Source organism: Neodiprion virginianus, chromosome 7, assembly GCF_021901495.1.
Source record: "Neodiprion virginianus isolate iyNeoVirg1 chromosome 7, iyNeoVirg1.1, whole genome shotgun sequence".
Lineage (NCBI taxonomy): Eukaryota > Metazoa > Arthropoda > Insecta > Hymenoptera > Diprionidae > Neodiprion > Neodiprion virginianus.
Window position 1 is genome coordinate 4,786,916 of NC_060883.1, and position 25,229 is coordinate 4,812,144.

At 34.5% G+C, this 25,229-nt stretch overlaps 1 protein-coding gene across 2 annotated transcripts; it reads right to left on the reverse strand.

Annotated features, from left to right (window-relative positions):
• Positions 1–3,788: 3,788 nt before the first annotated feature.
• Positions 3,789–24,508, reverse strand: LOC124309227 (B-cell linker protein-like). Of its 2 annotated transcripts, XM_046772653.1 has the most exons (10): positions 24,189–24,508; positions 23,369–23,431; positions 18,388–18,443; positions 16,479–17,538; positions 15,416–15,496; positions 14,502–14,607; positions 6,526–6,744; positions 6,060–6,249; positions 4,966–5,164; positions 3,789–3,823 (listed from the first exon to the last, which is right to left on the reverse strand). In XM_046772653.1, the coding sequence occupies exons 1-9, from the start codon at positions 24,270–24,272 to the stop codon at positions 4,999–5,001; spliced, it is 2,025 nt and encodes a 674-aa protein (XP_046628609.1). In that variant the 5' UTR covers positions 24,273–24,508; the 3' UTR covers positions 3,789–3,823; positions 4,966–4,998. The 2 variants fall into 2 exon arrangements, with proteins under 2 accessions (XP_046628609.1, XP_046628608.1); XM_046772652.1 differs by having other exon boundaries at positions 3,789–5,164.
• Between the last annotated feature and the right edge of the window lie 721 nt (positions 24,509–25,229).

A 25,229-nucleotide genomic window follows, 5' to 3' on the forward strand; every position in this document is an offset into this window, starting at 1 on the left:
ATTCGTGATTCAATTACAGGAATGACGGAATTTGTGACCTTATTGTTGTGCAGAACGACAATTTCATTTTCATTTATCTTCTTTACAGAGTTTTTGTTCCGCCTTGTAGGTAGAATTGTGATGTTTGTGGCATTTTCAACTCAATAATTCTTGCGGACTGTAATAATCGTCAAAATAAATGACGTTTTACTCCGTTGGTAAGAACTGACGTGAGGAGATGCAATAGATCATTCCTGTTTGCGGTTTAAATCACATTTTACGATGAAATACAGAGATTTTTTGGATTATTAAAGTATATTCCTAATTTTTCTTTCATTTATACAGAAATTTGTCCTCACTTTTCAAAAAGTCAGTCGTAGAACGATTCAAAAAATTATGCGTGAAAGCACGAGAGGTAATTTTAAGAATTTGAAACAAAAAAAAATCGCCGCTGTTCGTAACCATAAAAAGTTTTGTTTTCAGCGAACGTAATCGAATAATAAAAGTTTCCATCTCTTTCTCGAGAGCTAGCTATTTCGTTTCTGGTAAATCTATTCAAATAAGAAAAAAATAACCGTCCGTGGCGTGGGAGACTTGCGCAATTGAAATTCGAACGCGGTAAGATTGGCAACACTGACTGCTCGTTCAGGCACGTGCGCGATTCGCGGGTTATTTAAATCAACGGAATCCTCAAAACTAACTCACTTTTATGTACGACACGTGACGCTTGATTCGTCAAGATTACGAGTTCGTAGTGTAATATTCATTACTATTTTCATACACATTACAAATGTTTCGGAAATTCATCGAAGATTTTTTTTTTATTATATATTTATGTATCCGGGGACTCGAGATCGTATAATTTAATCTAATCGAAAGCAAACGTTGTGTTGAAAACGTAACAAAAAATGATCGTAACAAAGATATATACATATTGTATATTGTAACTCGCTTTGAACTGTGGCAGAAATTCTTTTTCCGAATTCACTTTGGATTCGAAAAATTTTAATCTCGATTAGAAAACATCGTAGATTACATTTTATCGTCGGTTTATTGAATTTCTTTTGCACTTGATCGCACAAATTGATGAATTGGAATAACGAATGCGGTGTTTTTTTTTTTATTATTGCTACTGATAATAATACGACCTGTTTATCAGCAGGTGTTTCGTAAATTAACCGATATCTATACGTATCAATACTTGAATTTTAATCGTATACTCAGAATTATGTAATCCATTACGATTCACGCTGTCGTACATATATTTCCAGCATATTATCACAATGTTTTTGCAAATTAATTACCATCACACATTTCTCGATAAACCATTTGAATTTATTTCTTTCACTTATGTACAGAATGATAGACATATTTGAAAAACGAACACTGCATCAAATAATAGTAGAAAAATTCGTCATAAATTTCATTCAACATTATTATTTTATACAATGTACATTTACAAGGGTATGTAAACAATTACAGGGTATAGCCTTTCGATATTGCCACTAGATACATATATAGCCTTTCCATTTTTTTCCGCTAGATACATGATATATAAGATACGGATTTATTATCCTGTGTCAGATTGAAAATACATCTCTAATTGTCTTTTATATGTTACAAGAATCACATTTTTCAGTGCAGTCGCTGATTACGAAACGTTTATAGAAACAGCTATTGCACTTATATTATAATACTTATACATAATATTTCTTTATTCTAATATAAATTTAAAATAAATACATTTTCCGTCATGTGATTATACATATAGATATATATATATTTATCTATCGAAATGCTCGTAATTTATAACTACACAAGAAATATACTAACTATAAGAATTTTTTATACGGGGTATTCCACTTCAAATCAAACGGTCGGTTTCCGTGACCGATTTGAACTTTGAATTTTTTCAGATTTTTCCGACACATAGTTTCTTCACGACAACTCATCAAATAAATTTATTTCAACAATGTTTAAATTTTTCGCGTCTACGAAGCTTAAAACCTGGACGACATGTGAATAAAGTTCCGTCGCAAAAAAATTTTAGGTTCTCACGTGAACTTCTCGAGAGTATTTTTTTCCGATTTTTCATACCCTGTTTCAGTGTAGTTTTGTTACAAAATGCGCGAAAATTATTCGTAACTGAAAACAACCCGAATAGAATGAGCTACAATTTATACACAGCGTGCCTTCTTCAATGCGAAAGGTCGTCTGGAAATTTCATAGTGGACGGTGCTGTGGTTCGGAAAATATGTCAACAAATATTCACACAGTCGCGAGAATCCGGTTCAAATTTCGCGGCGCGGCAAGCTCATCGCTTACCCTGCGCGTAGCGCTGCTGCGCACTCGACGCGATCTTCAATTGTTACGCGTCTTGTTTATAATCTCGATTGTCGATTTTTTCTCGAGGAGTATACTTCGGTCTATCATTTATCACGATTCCTGAGATGATATGTGAGTTTCGTACCGCCGGAAAATGTTTTTTAAGCATATTCATCCAAGGAAAGAATTCAACGACGCGTTGCGTATCGTAGTACAACGATTGTAGAACTTTCACCGTTCGTACCGCCACATTATCGTACGTATGGATGAGAAATTTCACAGTTCCATGTGAAGTATTACTCGTAACTTTTGAAATAATTTTCCACCCACTACGAAACTTGTAGACAATATTTGGTATTGAAAAAGACATGCTGTGTAAAAATTTCAGCCAATTCGATTCGGGCACTATTTTTTTTACAGAAGATCTTCGAAGATTTTTCATCAAAACTTTACTTTAACGGGGTATGAAAAATCGCAAAAAATTATTCTTAGAAATTTTATACAAAGATGCGAAATTTTTGTATAGGTAGTTTTACCATATGTCATCCGAATTTCAAGCTATGGTGACTTGAAAAAATGAGAAATCGTCAATAGTTGTGGTAAGAAAATGCTTGGTCAGGAAAATCTGGAGCTTTCAATACGAACTTCAAGCGAGTGAATGGGCGAAAAAATCTGAAGTGGTTAGGGAAAAAATCTCGTTTTTCACGTTCGATTTGACGTGGAATCCCCAATTATACATATTATTTATGTATAGATAATAAGTCATTATGTCCATATTTCAATTTAACAATATTGCATGAAATTGATATGAAAAAGAACGTACGTAAAATTCATGTACTGTTATTAACTAACGGTGGCATTTTTCGTTTTACATCTTATTATTTTTATCCATTGTTTCTAATTATCATGAAGCAAATTTAAAACAAAAATCGCGTGAATGTTTTTCTTGAAATTTTCATAATTCTTCTTCACACTTAAATTGAAATCTTTTCACGGCTTTCATTTTTAATTTTCAATGATGACGAATGTGTTATTTTATCAACTGATCAGCTGTTAAGACAAATCTAAGAAGAAATCTCTCATTAGCCAATGATTAATTGATTCATAATGCAAGAAAATTGAATTCAAAATAAGAAAGAAATTTAAAACCTTGACTTTAGCTGCTAACTCTGCTACTTTCGAAATTCTTAGTCGCTTGACTGGATTGGAAAGTAGGAATGGATTTTCGTCGTCGGGAATCGACGAAACATATGATCAATTTCGATTTTTCAAAAACACTCCAAAGCGATGATATCATTCCATACGTACAATGGGCACAATTTAAATTTTCATAATATTATACACGCAATGATTCTAATCCTAAAAGAACATTTTTAAAAGGCACGGCTGTGGTTAGCTTATGATACAAGTCTCGAGTGAGAATTTCCCGAGGTTAATTCTTTCAGTCCATTATCATAATTTTCACATTCAGGATCGTTTTTTTACTCTTACTTTCTTTCTTCGCACCATTGTCTCAACTCTGAAATAAGCCAACAATATGAAACATTGATCCTATTCTTTCAGATGAGACGAAATAAGTTTTAACAATAAAATTTAAAGTCACTACTAAAATTGGCATTGATTTTATTCATTTATTTTTCCCGATTAACTTATTCAATTTCGAATAGTTTTGGCTTATCAAAAATATTAATAATTGATACGGTGTTTTCTGCACCAGGTATAATAAGTTATTTACATTTACCAATTAATCAATGCAGGATCATACCATAAAAATAATGTCTTCGGTAATTCGAATTTTTGGACTATTGGAAATTCAGCGTTTTTTTAAGCTGGTAAACAAAATTTTCATTAGATTATTACTGTCCGAGAAGAAGGTCTAAAAATAATCTGAGTTCATTTGAAAATTGAGATAATGACGGACTGATGACTGAAATAAAAAACAGTTGAACGTTAACCGGGCTGGCATGGAATGCCCCATACATTGTAAAATTTTCGATACAAGCGTTACTTTGAAAAATTTACACCTTATGAAATGATACTTTCAATATCTTTTAGCACGTGCTCTTAAATATTCGATTTTCCGAAATTGGAAACGAAAATGGGCTAATGGCCATATCGACGAAAAGTGACTATCAAATTTCACGTAAACTAGAAATTCTGCTTATCGACGGAGTATGGGGAATTTTTTAAAAATAATTTCTTCGTAATTCATTAATCCGACTCCATTTCCGACATGCGAGGACGAAATTCGACGTAGAATTTTCCGCTGTGCACGATAGTCAAATCATTTTTCATCCATCGATAGCGGTTTTTGAGAAAAAACCCAAAAAACGTCAAATTTTCTCGTATTCTCGAAACGCCGGCTTATGCGGCTCAAAAATGACTCGATGAAAATAATTTTTAATTCAGACAAATTTTGACTGGTCTAAAACTAGTGGCGTATAAAAGTATCGATCACATTTTATCTTCTTAATTTTTGACAAATTAAATTTTGTTTACGTCAGTGCACAAAATTTTTTTTCATTCGTATCTGCCGCCTCTCGATATCGAATATAAATAATATAAGCTCAGAATCAAATCGTATACTTAAAGCTATCACTCTTTAGGATTTATAGAATTTAAAGCGTCGGAGCTTTGATTTTTTTTTTTTTTTTTTCTTACACGTAAACGTCACCGTGATCGTCGATCGGCCAATCAAACCGTCCAATCGTTCTTCTTCTGCGGCGTTTGCGTTAACCGAGTCGTTCCGGTTTGAATGCCTTTACTTTTCAGCACAAGATCGTTCTTCTGATAGTAATTAACGAGGGCGTCGATCGTTTCGAAAACAACTTCTCCATCCTTCCGTTCTCCGAGTGCGTATCTGTGAAAAATTCGTCATAAACTTCAAAGGGTGGCTTTTATCGCCGAAAAATCTATTTTCGGTTTCTCGCATTTTTGATGGCCCTAAAAAAATTTGTTCGCGATCGAAGATCTTTGAATTTTACGTGTCTGCATACGGGCAATTCGATATCACAAACAGTTTAAACTTTAAATACAGTCTTCTTCATTTTTGATTTTTCAAACTTGTGCGCAAAATTTCTCCTACGGTATCTGACAGGATCATTTGAAATTTTTACACGTTGTTTTTTTCAAGTATTTTTCGCACATCGTCATAGAATTTTTCTTCACTTCTCACCTGGGAGTGTGACTTTCTAAATTTCATGTCGAAAAACGGCTCGTTTTTAGTAATGATTCTAAAAAATTATGTATTTTCTTTCGAAATGAAGCTATTGAAACAATCTTATGACGATTTGTCGGTATTTGCAAATAGATTGTGTCAAAAAAATCCGTATACCATACCACAAATATCAAGTGAGAAACCTTGCGAGCAATGAATTTTCACCTTTGAACACTCTGTTAAAATTGCACTCTGTGCATCACCCTGGTACATTTAATTGAGGATATAATGAGACAAATTCACTCCGAAAGATGTAAGAATTGCATACTCAAATCCTCTGAAAAAATTTCAACTTTTCTTACTGCGTAAGAAACAAAAATTAACTTAACTTCCTGTAAATGCTCCCTTAAACTTCAGTCACTAATTACATGAAATTAAAAATTAAATGATGTCATCGTCAGATAAAATTTTCTCTTCAGACATAAAAGAAAAAAAAAAAAAATACGAGTACAATAAGTAAATAAATTCTGAATCGTCGACGTTTTCAAATTATTTCTCTTTCTTCCTTGCTTTGTTTCTTATGAAAAAATATACTCACTGCCCGTCGAATCTTTTTCGTATCGCAATATTGTAGGGTCTGCCTATCGCCCAGAGCACAAGAGTGAAAGGTTGCTCGGCATTCGTGCTGGATGGCCTTACGAGAAAGCATCCTTCGAGCGTTGAATTTGTAGCAGCGGAGAATTCCCCCGCAGCTGCGAATGCTCGTGAAATTGTCCCGATCCGCGGTCCTTTAAAAAACAAACACGCGTTATTTTTTACGTAAATTACGGATGATTCAGAGTAAAAAAAAAAAAACAATTCTCCCTTGTTCGTATATTTTTTTTTTGGTTGAAAAACAACTTTGAATACTAATTTTAAATTTCTTCTTGTAACGAAACGCATTTTTTTTTTTTTTGCTTTGTACGGCAAGTGAAACGTGTCAAATTATTTGAGTGAATGAAAAAAATTTCATTCCATCTCCTTAAATTCACGATTCATCAAACGAGGGGTTTATTTCTTATCACCTCCTCTGACAAGGGCTTCGGCTTGTTCTCTTCTGACGTTGTGGAACCACGGCCTTTCCGTGAACGGTTGAGTGCTGCTACTTCCGGGTACTTCTGCCGATCTATCAAGCCTGTTCCGGTTCGGCGGAGAGGGCAAAGGCCTGTTCGATAATTCGGAATTTGACGAATGATGGCTGTTCAGCCGTGGATAAGTCGACGAATTTCCTGGCGGTAATCGTTCTGGAAATAAAAAGCAAATCCACCCGTCAGTCAAACTAACGTTTAATATTCTATCTACTTCGACGAGAGAAATTTTTATTTCCGGTTACCGCTCGGTCCTTGACTATTTTCATTTTTTACCAAATTTTACATTTACATACATTTTGTTATAAAGATATATTTAATAAATATATCTTACTCTAATTGGGCTTTTTCAATCATTCATTTTCCCATCGAGTCAATATAAAGTTACCTTACAAAAATGCGATGTTAAATAATAAACATGTTACCATGGAGAATCCATAACTGATGCACTTGACTATTTAAAAATGTAATTGTTCCGAAATCTATCCTCTTTATAACTAAATAATGAGAAAAGATGCATAGTATCATCGAAAAAAAAAAAAAACATTGAATTCTTTTGTAAGTTCGACTTTGTAAGTTTGACCTCGAATAACTTTTGAAGGAGTGTGACTATCGAAAACTTTGTAAGGACTTTTTTTGTAGAGCGTCAAATTTCCTATAAAAATATGCTTTGGTCCGCTAATTCAATGAGCCGTTGCAAAAATACGAAATTGCAAAATTTAAAAAAATTTATTCCTGTGTTATTGAAACGGGAAATAGAAATTCCCGATGCGCGACCTCTTAATAATAATATTAAGGGCTCTGCTTTTTACAGGCGTCTTTTCACACCTTCTCGGAAGTTTTTATGTGAGGATTTTGAAAAAAAAAATTTAGCCGTTTTTTTTTAATCAGCCTAATATATATATATATATATATATATATATATTTTATAAACGAGAAAAGGTGAAAATAGTTAAAAAACGATTTAATAAAAACGTTTTGTTTGGACGCTTAATATAAATCCTACAATCTTCGCGCTTGTTTGATGGAAGGAAAAAAAATACGATACCCTCTTTTACTTTGGGTATATAATCAGAATTGTCATATACAGGATTGTACAGAAGGCACAAAACTTGGAACACTAAAACCTAAATCATGCTTTATATAAGTATTATCCGTTTTTATGGCGAATTAAAGTCCTTGAAAAATACGAATATTTTTTTTTCCTCTACCGATGCTGATTCTTTTGTTGCCTGGATAAATTCTCTTTTTCCATTCTTACACCGATTGTGAGAGAACAGAAGAGGAGATTTTATGTACTAAAAACTGCAGGAAAAGATTGACAGATGAGGTTTTTCGTTAAAATATACTTTGTTAAGTGCAGAATTTAGTCTAAAAACACACTGAGAAAAGAGTTTGATTGTTTTTAACAAAAACGTATATTTGGATATAGCGAAATAAATGTTTTCTCGTTGTTATTATTATTATTATTATCATCATCATCATCATCATCAAATTTTATTTGAGCCAAACAAATTTGTTAATAGTTGATAAATTGTATTTGATTGAACTAAAATTTTAGTGATACTAAACAAAACCTTTATTCCGCAATATCCAAATGATATACAGGTTTGTGTAACAGTAAATGAATTCTTTTCTTGTTGTAGTAGCAATGAAAATCTGCTGAATTGAATTCAAAAAAATACAGTCGACGCGTGTATTTTACATTACCAAAAAAAAAAAAAACTAAAAACTATGATATTTTGAGCAAAATTTACACCGATATTCTCTCCGTTCGGTAAATCGTTGAATTTTAAATTCGAATACAAACTTGCTAATTTTTCGCGAGCTTCAGTGAGCGCAGCGTTTGTCAGACATTCCGAGAGGCTTGCTTGCCGTCTCGCATCCGTGTTCAGAGAAACGGTTCTCTTGAGATCGCCGATCGACGCAGCCATCGATAAAAAAAAATCTCGCCTTCGAGCCGTTTTTCGCAATTTTGTCGAAAAAAAAGATAGAAAAAAAAAAAAGATAAAATAAATAAACAACAGCTTATCTTCTCGGGATAAATCGCACTGCAAACGAATGTTGATCATTTCTAATTAATTCCATACTGCGTAATCGCACATCGGATATCAATAAAATATATCGACTCGTCAGGTGAAAAACAAAAAATGTTAAAATTGTAAGCAATAGCCTAGATGAGAATTTTAAACTTCAAAGTGTTTTCAAAGATGAGAAAAATTCATCAGCTTATTTATTAGTTTGTTTTTTTTTTTTTTTTTTCTGGACAACCGTTTTCCACAATTTCACCTTAGCAATTGATTTTTTTTCATTTTTATATTTCCAATGCTCAGTCGAATACCGCTATTTGTTGATCGGAATTCATATCCGTGTAATCTTAGAAAATTGAATATTGGACAGCAAAAGATTGAACGAAAAATAAAAAAATAAAAAATTGTGTCCCGGTGAAGTTTTGGGAAAAAATAGTTGAGTAAAGAAAACGAGTCGCAATGTCGGTGGAATGAGATCGATCGAAACCGATGAATTTTTCTTAATTTTAAAACGGTTTTAAATAAAAAAAAAAAAAAAATCATATCCAAGCTATTATGCTTGTAATTTTAAGTTTTATTTTTCGGTATGTTTAAAGGACATTTTCTCAGCTCACCAGTAGACAAATCTCGTTATCGTACAACATGCGATTATTGAGTATGAAATTAATTAAAAAAACTACCGGTCAAAGTGTACAAACTACCTCGAGAGAAAAATAAAAAAAAAAGAAAACTTGAAAAATTTATTTTTCCCGAACGAGTCCGGCTATCGATAAAAATTAAGATGCGACGATGAAACCGATCGCAGAAAGAAAAAACGATTCCAGTGTCAATCCGGCGAGATCGAGACCGCGAACAAAACTGAGATGATATTTTGAAGCTCGTTTTAGAAACAAGCCTGCGGCTCTGACAACGCGTTGGTCTCTCTCTCTCTCTCTCTCTCTCTCTCTCTCTCTCTCTCTCTCTCTCTCTCTCTCTCTCTCTCTCTCTCTGTCAATTTCACTTCTCAGCGTGGGGTTGAAAAACTCACGATGAGCGGTTAAGAATATACTTGAAAACATCCCCGGATTTTATTCTCAGACCTTGTTTCAAACATTTCAGTAAAATTTCAGTAACCGGTCCAGAGACGCGGAGCAAGTCGGTCGAGGTCCTGCAGTAATTTAAAAGAGATACGGAAAAGCTGAGGCAGGATGATGAATTATCTGATGGGAAAACTGGATTGCAATGACAGGCAAGCATTACGCGCATGCATTAATTTTCACATTAATTTAACCTAGTTTTTCACTCGTAACTTTCGGATTTTTATTCTTCGTCTCACTTTCCCCGAGGTGTTAAATACTGCGAAACAATTGTTCTGCGTGGGTTTTTTTATTTTGATTTTTTTAAATCTTTATAACGAGTTATTCCAATTCGATCGTAACAAATTTTGTAAATTTTAGTCGACTTTTGAAGAAAATTCTGCTCCAGGTCGGAGAATTTTCAAGTTTTTGAATCGTAAATTAATCTAGGGTAGTGAAAAATATCAGAAAACTGCGGCATTGATCGGTTGAAAAGAAAAAAAAAAATTGAAAAGAAAACTTCCCTCTTTATGACAAGCGTTTTTAACCTAAAGCGGTGAGATTTTTTTTTTTCATTTATACGTTTTTCTGTCGATCGATTCCAGTTTTTTCATGCTTTTCACTGGCCGTAGATTAATATTTCGTCCAAAAACGTTATCAACACTTCGCCTGGAAGAGAATTTCATTTCAACGGATCATTTAATTATTAAATGATATTTAAGGCGTAAATTAGAAAAGCTCGTTTGCCCGATTTAGAAATTGTTTGTTGTTGCTTGAGCACACAAAACATTTTCCAAACATTTAAACCACAGGAAAGAATTTTTCAAAAAAAAACAAAAAAACCAGCAGTGCCAGAACTTTTGGGTTACTTTTTTACTTCAATTTAAACTTAAACGATCTTTCTTCATTTACCCAACTTTCGAATGCAAGCTTAACGTTAACAAAAAAATGTTTAATCACGGTTACTATAAACTCCTTTTAATTGTCTTCGTTTTTGAAATTCTGTTAACGATAAATGTCATTTTTTTACCGCGGTGAAAAATTAACAATAGTTTCTTAACTGCGCGAGAAAAAAAAATCTGATATTTATATATCAACAAATTTGACAATAACTCTATAAAAAATAATTTAAATAAATCCTGAAAAAATGTTTATACCGTTTTTTCGGTCGCTCTGCTGGTTTCCGGACAATATTTTTTACAGTGACCGAAATCTAGACGCGACCTAATTCGATCCTTGATTAAACGCGGAATGCTTTTTGTACTGATTGGAGCCTCACTTCAACCCTTCTCCACTGATTTATTCGATCTTCAAAAAAGCTGGGTATTCATTTATCACAGTTTTATTGGCAAGTGGATACGCAGAACGTTCGACGCCGCACGCAAGTTATATTTCATGAGATTAATCAACGCGTGCAAAGTCACGCGAGAATTTTATTCCGCTTTCTTTTTCGTATCGTGTGATAATCTATTTTCTGCCTAATTCTCTGTTTTTCTCTCAGTTTTGTGAGGTTAATCCTGTTCAACCCGTCGTTATTTTCACACGTAACATTTAAATCAGACTTTTCCGCTTTACGTACAGTTTTCGTGTTTAGAATTAGAATTCAAATTATCAGCTAACAAATATCGTAAGAAAATCTTTTTCTTCTCAATAAATATAAACAGTTGAAACGAACGGATAAATTCGATTATACGTCATAATTTTTACTACAAAAAATTATAAAAACTTGAAAATCATAGCCTCGTAAAAACATTTACATTGAGAGAAATTTTTTGTTCCGGTTACCGATCGGTCCTTAATTGGTTTCATTTTTTTACCGCTATCGACGAAAGGTAGAAAATGAAAGGTTCTAGGTAGAAAATGAAAATTAGTTTTCTACCTGTTTCTCATCACGATCACTGTTGCTGTATTTTCTTGCAAACGTTGCGAAAATTTAATGGTCACTTTTTTAAGTAAAAAAGTGGAGTAAACCTCAGAAGTTTTCTGCAAGAAACGAAGCTGAAGCAAGCTATTCTACTTTTTAAAACGAGTCTCTCTGACGCAGTGATAAGCGATATAATCCGTATCCGGTACGACTGGCCGCAATTTTATATATATCCAACTTCTTTGACGTATGCAAAAAGCAGCGATGCCTTGTTATCCGATCTAGCGTAACGAGAGCACAATTAATGCCCGCAACAAAACGAAAAAAAAAAAAAAAAAAAACACAACGCGTATATATTCTGTTCTAAATGAACCGAAACATTTCGTTCAATTTATCGCCAAGCAAAGGATAAACGGTGTAAAAAAAATGTACGTATAATATATAATATCAGATTTTCATCGTTCACGGTTAGAAAATAAAAAATTTCCAAGAGCAGGTCGACGACTAATATTTTTGGATTGATTTAACCATTTTTTAATTTATTAATAACAGCGTGTGAAAGAAACAAAGTAAATTAAATGTTCATACGACAATTTAAATGTTGAAACTACAATAATTTCTGTCATATTTACTTACAATAGAAATTTGAAAAGTAACTCAAACATAAAGTGGAACTGCTGGGAGATTATTTTTAGTACAATTTTTCTAACAGTGTTCAGGTGAGATTGTAGGGATAATTATTTATTATTAACGAATGTTGAATTCTTAAAGTAGACTATTTTTGTCCGAATTATCGAATTTTTTATCACCAGTTATAAAACAGATCAGTAAAAGAAAAAGAATCTTCTTTTGTTGCTTTGATTTTTTTCGTGAATTTTGATGTTTGAGAATGAGGAATTTGTATCTAAATATTTTTTTCATTATACAAATTATTTATTATTTCGAAACTACTCACCGACTGTTTGATTAAAAAAAATATGAATCATTAAAATCTTTCACCCCTACTTCAAAAATTTTTATGTCATAGCCTTATCCCAGTTTATTATTAATTATGACATCAGATTTGTGATCATCGACCCCAAAAACCCCCGAATAAGAAAGTTCAGGCAAAAAACGTTTAATTAAAAAACGTGTGACTGAAAGGGTTAAAAATTAGTTTCCCTATTTTTGCAAAAAGGATTTTAAAAATGCGTAATCATGTTCAATTAAATACACAGAAATTTTACAATCGCGTGGTAAAATCTAAAAAAAATTTCTTTCCATTCGTGACGTACGAAGCGAGTACCTGGTGGTTTTGGGGGTTCCGAGGTTTCCGGGGTTTCCAAAAGCTCGGGTGTTTCTGTCATCTGAGCATGACAGCACCTGAGAAGCCCGCGTTTTATACGGACGATCATATCGGCGACTTCGTCGGCCAAACGACTTCCAAGACCTCCCAATAACTGTCTACCAACCCTTAAATAAAAGCAGGAGCACATTCCACCATAACTCGATGGAGTTGATGACTCGAATTCATATCACCATCGTCCGATCTTCTTCTCTCTCTCTCTCTCTCTCTCTTTCTCGCTTGTCCGCTATTTTTCCGCTATCAATTTATCCAACTACGTCAATAAAATACACTGAAAAACCGCACAACACCGGAAGTAGTCGACTGGTAAAACCGATCCGAAGTCATTATTTCAATTTTCACTTTTCCGCGTTTCGCACGTTTTATTTAACACCAATCCGGGCACAACTGTCAAGACGGGACGAATTTACACTCCATTTTTTATTTATTTATTTTTTTTTCACTCCATCTATACGTACATTTGAAAATTAATAACCATCAAATTTAACAAGGACCGACTATTGTTATCGACAATCGTACCGCGATTACAAATCCACGAATGAACCGATCGACGTGTTACTTTTGCTATTTCACGAGAATAGAGAAACCTAGCGACAACGTCCTTCGTTCGCTAATTATAATTACTCGCCGTTTCCGCGTATTTTCGAGCTGTATCAAATTTACTCGATAAATATTACTATTGTAGTCGTTATTATAACAACAACTTATTGTTATTATTATCCTGGTGATATATCGAAGGCTACGACGATGTCCGTCGAATGGAATTGTCGGGAGCGAACTGACGCAGCCGAGAATAATTACAGATGACACGAAATTATTATACTTTTTAGTTCAAGTGTAAATGTGGCCGAGGCACAACATTTGTACGACATGTGCGCTTCTCCTATTACACGACAACTTTTTCTCACACAGCTTTTGCATGAAACTTTTCTTCCACTCTTCTTACTTTTTCACGTCCAACCGCCCTGCACTTGGAACTCAAACGAGTAAGGACGACGCGACGTAGACTTTTTACTGCGGTATTTTTAGTTTTTTGTTTTTTTTTTTTTTTTATTTTTGTTTTCTCGTTCGGGAATTACATCCTCCTTGCGTAAGAAGGAACTTGAAGCTCCCGGAATAATTATCAATGTGACTTAAGCCTGATGCATATCGACTGGTTCATTGGCATCCTTTCGATTGTTGTTGATGTTCAAAAAAAAAAAAATCGACTATTTATTTTATTTTTGTTTTTTCGAAACACTACCTGAAACACTTTCGGAGGGGTGAAAAAAGACGCCGGTCGAAAGCGGAGCTCTTAATATTAATATTTAGAAGACGCTCATCGCGGATTTCTGTTTTCCATTTAAATAGCATAGGAAATTTGTTTGTTTTTTTTTTTTTTTAGAATTTTGTACCTCACGAACCAATAAACAAATCCAAATGACTCGTACATATTTTTACGGGAAATTGAACACTCTACAAAAAGTGTCTCTTATCATTCTTTGATAAATTGACTGCTTCCAAAGTTATTCAAGCTCAAAGTTCAATTTATAGTAAAGTCAACTATTTTTTTTTCGGTGTACGATTTAGATTTTAAAAATATCGAGATAAGAGTAAAAAGTATGAAAAAAATGACAAACGTTTTAAACTGTTGGTCTCCAATTGTGTTGGTGGTACGCGACGAGGAAGGGATGGTGGTATCGTTGAAATCGGTTGCTCATATCCATCGTCGTCGTCTTCGTCATTCTGTAAATCGAATGAAATATGATGTTTTATACGCGAATCGATGACGGTTCACAACGTGCCTTGTCTTGTCACGTACGCATCTCTGTTGCAAACGTGAAAACCGCAAAAAAACAGTCACGTGGGTGATTGACATGAATTGACATTGGTTCGTTACGACAGGAGTTGATAACTTTTTTTTCCTCAAGTTCCAAGTAAATTTTATATTTTGTAATGTACTCTCGTTAATTATTAATGGATTGGTGATTACCAGTTTCAGTTTTTACTCATATATTTGAAATTTCGGTAATCCCAGCTGCGATCAAAGTCATTCTACCTTAAACCACATTGGAAACAAGCTTATCTGCGGTTTTCCGGAGTCTTTACGAACATTGTTAAATACGGTCATAGTTTGCATGTTTCTCTGTTCGAAAAGTAACGGAAGTAAATGGAGGAATCGATTTTTTTCATTTTTTAATGTTCGTTTCGGTCGAATTCGAATCGACAAGTCAAAGATCTATATTTTATTGTTCCAATTTTGTGCCGATATTTGTTGTAAAATATAGCGTGAAAAAAAGAACGATTATTTTTAGTAAGAGAAAATTCATTATAATTTTAGAAAGATTTTAGTTCGGAGATTTTTGCGATCATCGATAAAACGGTATTTTTAAATAATCAGGTTTACGATCCATCGATCAATCGGCACTATGAACAAACGATGTTCTAACAATCTGTATCGATCGCTAACGATTTCGAACGATCAATTTCTTGACCGACCGGTGTTAAGTAAAATCGTCCATCATCTTGTAATGAGAATTGATTTAATACCTACTGGATCAATAAGCCGATTTTTTGCATATCGTAAATTGTTGATTTGCTGGATCGGTTTCTTAGGCAGCAAATGGACCGGCGGCTGTAAATAACAAAAGAACTGTGTCACTTCATGACAAATTTGATGCTATATTTATGACTAGGTTACCGATAAAAATTCAAAATTATCAAAATTTTAACTGTCACAGCTAACACTGAAAAAGATTTATCCGAATACCACATTTTTTTACGGAGAATGAACAAAACTCAGATTGCTCAACTATTTGGTCAAATTTTTCCAAAATAATCAAAATTTAATGAATTTTTCAAAAGTTGTCAAATTTCTGGTCAAAATATTCATAAATCTGAAATAATCTAGTGTTTGTTTGAGCAATTACAAAAAAAAAAAAGGGTCCAAATTTAATGAACTTATCAAAACTCGAAAATCGTCTGGTTTTTGGTTAATATTTTCAAAATTCAGAATTTATTAAAAATACAAGAAGGTGTCAAGTATTTTGATCGTAATTTAAAAAAATCAAAAATTGTGCATGTTTTACTTGAGAATATTCAAATGAAAAGGCCTAAATTTTTTTTTTTTGAATTATTTTAAGATTTTCAAAAATCAGAAGTGATCGAGTTTTTGTTTGAAATTGTCCAAAAAAAAAAAAAAAAAAAAAATGGTCCAAATTTACACGGCGTATCAAAAATAAAAGACGGTCAGGTTTTTTGATGAAAAATTTCAAAAATCACAAGAAGTGCAATTTTTTCTCACACATGTTCAAAAGAAAAAAAAAAAAAAAGTCCCAAACATACTGAATTTTTCAAAAATCATAAACGATCGAGTTTATGTTAAAAATTTTCAAAATTTACCGCATTCATCGAAAATAAACAACGGTCGAGTCTTTGGTAAAAATCTTGAAAAATCAGAAATGGTCAAATTTTACTTGAAAATTTTCGTAGAATGGCGAGAAAAAAAAAAAAGAAAAACCAATGTGAATATCTTTCCGAGTTTGTACAACGCGACGATAAAGATGATAAAATTTTCCTCGGCGCGTGACATAAAAGTCAGTAAAAAACCGACTCACTCCTTCCGGTACGTGTTTATCCGGTGTTTCGTAATTCTCATCATTATCGCTGCCGATCCTCGCTTCATGGTAAATGCTTTCAAGGGAATCTTCGCCGATGCTTTCGTTTACCAGCGATTGCGTGCTGCCATTTTTGAGCTGTCCAAAATTTCCACGGAGAAGCCGTTCGTCGATCGGTTCGTAGATTCCGTCGTCGCTGTCATCGGCAGATTTCGATGAAAGAAGCGGCGATGGGCAGATTCTTGGGTTTTCCGGTGGCTTAGGCAAGAGGATCGCCGATTTTGCGACGGTTTTATCGGGCGGTGGGGGAACCGGCGGTTTCTGCATCGGTTTACGCGCATGCGCGCACGCACGGTCACGTGACAACATCTCCCGCGCTCCTTTCGCGCTCGGAAGGGCCTCCGAACCGAGCGGCGATTGTTTCGGCGTTGTTTTTTTTGCAAAATCGTTGACGCCGGTAGGAACGGGCAACTTTTTATGCTGTTGAGAAACAACCGCGGGACGTTCATTTCCCGGGAATTTAGAACACGAATCAAATCTCGCAACGGACGGCTCCGGTACCTTTGGTTTAAACGACCCAAACTCCGCGTTCCGACGATTAGGAATTTGGAACTTCGGTTTTGGACCGATCTTTGGCTTCTGATTGAAATTTTGTTGCGCCAGTGAGATTTTCATCTGTTCGACTATGTTCAGACCGGTTTTTTTAACCTCAAAATTCACCACGTCTGACTTGTTCGTGTACATGTTTTCCTCGGGCTCGATTTCCTCTATAGATTCAGGGGAAACACCCTCACTTATGGTTTTAGACTCGGTCCACGACTCGTCGTTTGAGTATATTTTCAACTCGGACTCCGGCTCTTTTTCGTTAGATGAATCCGACTCGTCGACCGTTGATATCAGTGAGTGCGGACCTTCGTCCTCAAAATCCGAACCCCAGAATTCATTTTCGCTCGAGTAATCCTCCTCGTACGCCGGTGAAAATTCTTCGTCCGAAAGTCGCTGATCGGTCAGATAATCCGATGGATTCCTCAACAGATTCTCAACGAATTCGCACAAATCCCTGGAAAATGAAAGAGAACAAGTTTTTTTTTTTTTTTTCTCTTTGTATTTATTTGTTATGTTAAAAAAATGTACATATATATATATATATATACATCAGTCATTATAACGCATGATTTTGTTTCATGACCAAACAATAAATTATCCATTTTTATCGGCATGGACTATACGATACAGTATATTGTTTACGATATGTGTAATATATTCGTATTGTGTAAAATTACCGCATCAAAGAAATTTTAAAGTTTTAAAGTCATCAAATTACTTTGTGTATTTAACGGAAGCCAGTAAAGCCGAGTATTCGGTTTCCCGCATGCTTCACGACTGTGTATAAATACCTTTTGGCTCTGGATAGTTATAGCTACAGGTGGGCAAGTAACGGACTGATCAAATTACCGTCCGCACTCACGATCAGTACTCAAGTAGCGTAATTTGCGCGTGGTTAGCAAAAGAAAACGAAGAGGGTCAGGATGCTTTCGGTGTTCGTTTGAAACCGCGTAAATTTCTCCCGGCTTGTACGTATAAATGTAAGAAAAAAGTTTCGAAAAACGTAAAGTCATTGATTTTCGCACGTATTTTTCGAAAACAAAAAGTAAGAATTTATTTTTGTCGAAAGCAATTTTCATTTGACAAATTATCCAGATGTTATTATTTGGAAAAATTAGTAACGATCGAAAGTCGTGAAACTTTAAATCCTTCGATCGAAATAATATCATCGTTAAAAAAGAAAAATATCATTCTTCGTTGGAAATACCGTTGTAACCGTTATCTGTAAATCGGGATTCGGCAACGCGAGTCAATTTTTCACATTATCATTCTTCGTGTGTAAATATCGATGATTATCACTCACCTGTGCACGGATGGTTCCAATCTGTTCGTCCATGAGTTACTTTTACCCGTCAAGTGCTAGAAAATTATTTAAAGTGATTAAACAATATTTCTAGAGAAAAAATAAAAGAAAACGTTTCGTTTCCGATGGTTTTTAATAATTTTTTTAAATTTATTTATTGTAAGGTTACCGATTTCGAATACGGGATAAAATTTGAAAAGTTCTCAAAATTCAAAGTGACGTGTTAATTCGCATGCGAAATCAGCGATTAAAAATAAAAACCTTGAGCAGAAAATTCGGCGAAGAAAGGAGTAATTTTACACTTTCAATCTGACATTTTAAATCCACCGTTAGAAAATTTTTGGATTTTGATTTCGAGTTTAAAACCAATGGCATAAAACCGTCCTGAACAGATGTTTTTACAGATGTTTATACAACAGCATTTTACATTCGGTGAAAAGTAAAATTGTTTGTTTAAAATTTTAACACAGAGCTCTTCGCTGTTGTTTAATTTTTACAAATCGAGTTAGGTTTCTTACCGACTTGGTGAATATCACTTACACGTACCGTTTAATTGGAAACAAAATGCTCGGTTGAATCACACTTGGAATTGTATTGAGTCATTCTGGTAAAAGTGAAATTTGTAGATTTGAGAACCGGCAGCTACAGTAATATTTATGAAATTCTCAAGTATTGCGAATGACGCTGTAAAATGAATCAACTATGAATTTATGTAATTCGCGTTAATGACGAAAATTTTATCCTGGCAACGAAATTTCAGGGTTAATGTACACCCGATCAAACATTAGTTTCACACAACCGAAAAGTTTTGTTGATTTTATAGTGCGTAGAAAACAAAATATTTTACTAACGTCTAAGAAAAGGTTTGGCATCACAATACCATAGATTCTGTTGCGATTGCGAAATCAGATCCGCGCAGCGAAATCGTTTTGTAAAGATTGAAAAATGATTGTTTTATTGTTGTACCTGAAAAAATTATCGTTTGATTGTAATTTACGCTGCACGAACTAAGCGCCGCATCAAACAAGGACGAAGAAATATGCGATTGCGAATCGACTGGCTGATTCAATTGTATCGGACCACGAATGATTTAGTTCTGCCGATTATACTTGACCGATGCCTGGAACTCCTCCTAATAACTGCTAATCTTACTTCTCTCGCGTGAAAGGATTTTCAACGCGTCACAGAAAGTATTTTTCCACCTCAACAAAATATTTTTTAGACCTACGATGTAACGTATTATTCGATGGCGTTAATCGATTAACAGCTCTCGTGATTTCGTAAATTTGACTAATCTTTATCCATCGAATAGATTTAGCGAACTGTACGAAGCGATTTAGTTGAATCTACCAAAGCGCATTCAAAATTTTCCTAATACCATGGAAAAAGTATTGTTTCATTAAATGGACTAAATTATTCACCGAAATTTTTTTTTTTTTTTTGCGATTTTGAAACAAATGTTTCATTAATTTTGGCTTTCGCAACAAAATATTGCGCTCCCGCGAGAAAATTTTCTACAAAATGTGTTGCCAAATTGATTTTTTCGATTTTTCTTCAACAAGCAAAACGTTTTCTCCGAGTGCAATCTCTCGATTTCTAGGCTGCGTTTGCATGTAATTTTGACACGTCTCGTTTCTTTTACATCTCGAAATGCTCGCGATGCTTAATGACTCTGACAACGGTTGCCAGTTGGCAATGCTGATGTATTATCTAAACCGCAATACGTATCTTACAACAAAAATATCTCCTCGAGCCGCAGAGCAACGATTTGTACAAGAACATGTGTACATGAAATGTCGTCGTAACGCTTGGTATATTGAAAAAAAAAAAATGTACGTGTATATATATATATGCACGTAATCTTTCTATCATCCTTTGCATGAATAATAATGTTAATGAATCATCCGATCACGTTCAGTTACTCACATACGTTTCAATTGTTTCATTTTAATCTACAGTTCCAGATATTTGACTAACAAGATTTTGAGAGGCCGCGTAAGAATATTTATTCGAGAATAAATTTAACGGTTAAACATTAGTAAATATGTGATTATATTCACATTAAAACTCGCACTTATCATCTTTATCTTTTAAATTATACAGAATAGTTTCGGACGCGTTTTTACAAATGTTTCTCGACTTCGAAGTCGGTTAAATATTGCGTTATACAATTTAAGAAGATTTTTCACGACCTCCACTTTCCGCGTGAAATATTTTACAATTAAAACTGATCGTTCACCGGTTGTCACGCATGTAAATTTTATATTTTCGCATGGCAGCGATGATGAAAAAGAAAAAAAAAAGAAAAAAAAAAACAGATATCATTGCGGTTAAGAATCCGTGGCTTTTTTTTTCCTTTGCTAAAAACGCGTCGATGCAAATAAGCTTTGATATTCGCGAGATTATCTTGAAGCCTTTGATGATTGATTTGATAATTTGCATCCTCTGAGTAACTTATACCTTGTACACATCATTTTTTTTTCTTTCTCGAGAGAGAGAGAAAGAGAGAGACTTCTCCGACTCGACTAATTATGAGTGCTTAGAAAATCTTCAATGCAGGCAACTGGAGTCGTTTTATAAATCGAAAAGTTTACATCGAGGCGGAGAAATCAATGGTAACATATTTTTGCGGTGCAACTTGTACGGAAGTGTCGCCGGTAAAACCGATGATAAACATATGATTCATTTGAAACTTTGATTACATCGGCTTTCGGGGTCACTGCCAACTATTCTGAACTCGTAATTCGATAATTCAAAATGACCGATCCAATATGGCGAACAAACAAATACTGCAAGAAGAAAATTTTTTTGGTTTGTATCAAGTTTGTGTAAAAATTGGTATTTGGTTTTTCACGGTCGAATAGCGGAAGTTACTGTAACAAATGAAATTTTTCTCAGTGTGTAACCGAAAATCTTATCAGTCGTTAGCGAAAAAACAGTTTAATAAATAAGAATGTGGGACGTTGAGGGTCCCGGCGTGAATTAAAGGGTTGAAGGAAACTTTGAGGATTGTTTTGAACGCTCGCTTTTACCTTTGCTAAGTTGAAATATTTAAAAATGGGAATATGTTTGAGTGCATATTGAGGTTAATCACCGTTCCAATAACCCACAATTTACGAATCCCGCAGTTTCGTACGAATTAGAGACTTGGGAGATTCAACCCAGGAGACTCGTTATAATCGGATATCCGGCTGTTCGTAAAGTGAAATTTAAGGTGAAGCGTGAAAATTGGTGAAATTGTCAACCGCGACGCATTTTAAAGAGCGCCACGTCAACGCACTTTGAAATAAATTCATCGCTTTCGGTGTCTTTCACTTTTCAAGAATCGGGAAGCTTCCTTATTATCAAAGGCAATTAAACAAATCGCACGGTAATGAGCATTCGAAGGTTTCTCAGAATTTTCCTTTCAATGTTGAAACAAGTATATGATCGATGTTTCTTGGCTCGCGACACTTTTTGTTTTTTCCCCTACGTCACTCATAGGTAGAATGAAAGTTTTCCTGTGTTGTTGTACGAAGTGGAAAACGACATTAAACTTCGATTTATTTTCAGTAAAATTCACCTCAATTATATACAAACACTCATCGGTTATTTGCACTCGAATTTTATCTTGCGATGACAATTCGATCAGGGTGAATTTAATTTATAAACGATACATTTTTATCGCGTAGAGAGAGAAAAAAAAAAAAACTAGTTTCGTTGCTCGCGAGCAATTAAAATCGCCAAAAATCAATTCTCGATTTATTTATAAAAGTGTATCAACGTTGCGATAGAACCAAAAACAAAAAACCACTTTCAAAACGGTTTGTAAAAAATTCTTTCATTCCATATCTAAGATAAATCCTGATTTATTATAAAACCATGACAAACGATACGATTGTAGAATTTTTAAAATTGATCGACCTAACTTTTTATACGGTTATAAACTTTTTTCCCGGACTGTACGCGTGAGACATCCTCAACGTCTCCGTTCGTGGCTCTAATTAGATCTCTTGTGGTATGAGAAACATAGTTTGAAAGGAATAAAACTAGCTTTCCGTTGTGGAAAAAAAGAAAAAATAGATTTTTCCTAGAAAACTTTACTCGGAAGTTCCTATAAATTAACGAAATGAATTTCTACTTGTCGTTAATATAAACAAGTCCTAGTCTATTTTTATTTTCTTGTCCATAAACGGAAAACGTAACTTTGGGTAAAAAATGTAAATTTGTTTTATCGCGGAAAATCTTGTACGTTGTTAACATTATTTTTCATCGTGCTCAATGGTATTAAATTCTGTTTAAACTATTGCGATAATTTTTTGTTAAATGTTTTATTAGTAACAACTATAATTACACAAAATAGTTACATTTGTACGATATTTTCTTTTAGCTAAATATAAACTCGAATCACGGTGACACGTGGCGAAGACAAATATTTTTCAAGATAAAAAACCCACATTATATTATTTCGTTATTTCATAAACAATCCTTCCCGACGCGTATATTCAAGGAAATTACTCTTTTATACGTGTATACGTGAGAGGAAAATTGTGATCGAGCCTTATTTTTTTTTTTTTCCGGAAGTATTATACATTTCCGTGCTTCTGTGAAATCCTATAATAAACCTTTCGCTGATAAATTTAATAATAATTTCCACGTATACACGGAGAAAAATATCATTTGTCACAGTAACGGCTATAAAACTAATTTTCATTTCCTACCTAGAACTATGTTTTGTCGATTGTGGTAAAAAATGAAAATATTTAAGAAACGAGCGGTAGCAGGAACTGAAAATTTCTCTCCGCGTAGCGCGTGTTTCGCGAAAAATTTTCATTGCCGCGTATTTCCAACCGCACCTGTGTACATTCCGCGCGTATGTTTAGCGAAAATAAACGCGAACGCATCAAATATTTCACCCGGTGGCAAAAGTCTGATAAAACGTAGACACATGGCCGGTAATCGTTGCGAAAAATAAGAAACCATTCGCCAATTTATCACTCACCAATAACTTTTCCCCATCGATCCTTGCGCTCACTATATCCTCACAGCAGTGGTCCAACTGGTTCTGTAAAATGTATTACACAGTGTTTTGTGTAGGGAATTTATTGTCATAAGCCAGAGAGATATCAGCTTCGCAGGATGCTGTCACGTCAGATATTATCGTTTTCTACCGCGGGAGAAATAATATTTAATATCTTTCTCGAGAATGAATCAGACTCACACATCACAGCGTATTCGCTGACGCGTATAACGCAGCTGTAACACACATTTATACATTAACACAGGCGTGCGTGCGAGATATGGATATTAATTTATTGCGCAAAGATACACGTTCGTATTCACATTTCCGCAGATACAAAATTGAAAGTAGCGTGAAAGAGAGAAAGAGAGAGAGAAAATAAAAAAAACACAATTTAAACGTTAATATACAATTTGAAGGCATTTGAAATTGCCGGGCGATATTCAAATAATTCGAATTTCGAACCGTTAACTCACGGAGGATTCAAAATACAGATCGGATGGAATGCCGGCTGACATTGAGATCCGTCGCGTATGGTAAAGAAAAAAATTGACACTGTTTTAACCGTCCGTTTATACCGTGTGTATATATATATATGTATGTGACTGTCTGGAAGTTTAACGCACGGAACCACGTGTGTCTCGTTTTCTCGATCACTGATCTATCCTGACACCAGTGTTGCACGTAGATATGCGAACACTGGTCATTAGAGGCGAGCGTCTGCTGCAGAGGGCAATGCGCTAATTGAAATAATCCGCGAGTACAGCCGGAGTCATGTTTGCGTTGAAAATAATTCACTCACCTTTAACAACACAGCGACAACATCTTCCGTGTTAAATTTATAAATTTTTTCCACCAATCTTTCCCTCACCGCATTATCAGACATTTCTTTCGTTACGCGAGTTTATGAGGCGATGCGGCGAAGAACGGTGTTAAAAAGAATCGTAATAACGATAATAATTAAAAAACTTACACACGTACGTACGCGTGTAAATAAATGTAGAAAATAAAAAACTTCCACTTGTCAGTTCCCGGCCCGCACTTGTCACTTTTTATCGACGGAATGCCGAAGTTTTTTCTCTGATTCACACTCGCTCCCCGACTGTTGTGAGCTGATGCCATGTTACGGAACCTCTCGAACGATTCGTCAAAGACATTCGTTCGTTCCGTTGGAACCGCGTCTGTACCTGCGGCAGTTAATTCCGTAGGAACTCGATTTTCAATGGTCGCTACACGAGCTTCCCACTTTATTTACCGACTATCTTTCACTCTCGATGCTCAACTGGCAAAGCTTTCAAATTGACAGGTTGCACGAACGACTTTTCCAGCGTTTCGTCATTTTATGCACCGTTTACTGCACAAATTTTTTTTCATACTGTTTCTTAGAGATTTTAATCACTGCAACAAAGGAAAATACTCGAAAAAAATCCATCACGACAGGTTTTTGCGTGAACTCGTGATTGTAGTTTCATTCGGAGTGAAATTCCCGTTTGAACTCGAAATCCGGTATACTGTTCTTGATTATAAAAATCCTACGCAAAAGTGATTTCTTATTTTTATTTTCATGCGTATCAGAGTTAGATTCATGAATAAATACAAACAGGGAAACAGAAAATGAAATGCGGAAACGTGTTCGGAGAAGGACCAAACAGAAGAAAAAAGGTTTCATTAGGCAAAAAGAATGAACACGGAATGTTAAATATATTTCATAAAAAATATAGTTCAGTTCATTGTGATGAAATATTCGTTTTTTCATTATTTTTATGCTTTTTTTTATGCAAACATCTTGTATTTTGCAAAAATACCGTACGTGATGGAGGAAAATGAAACTTATTCTTGGATT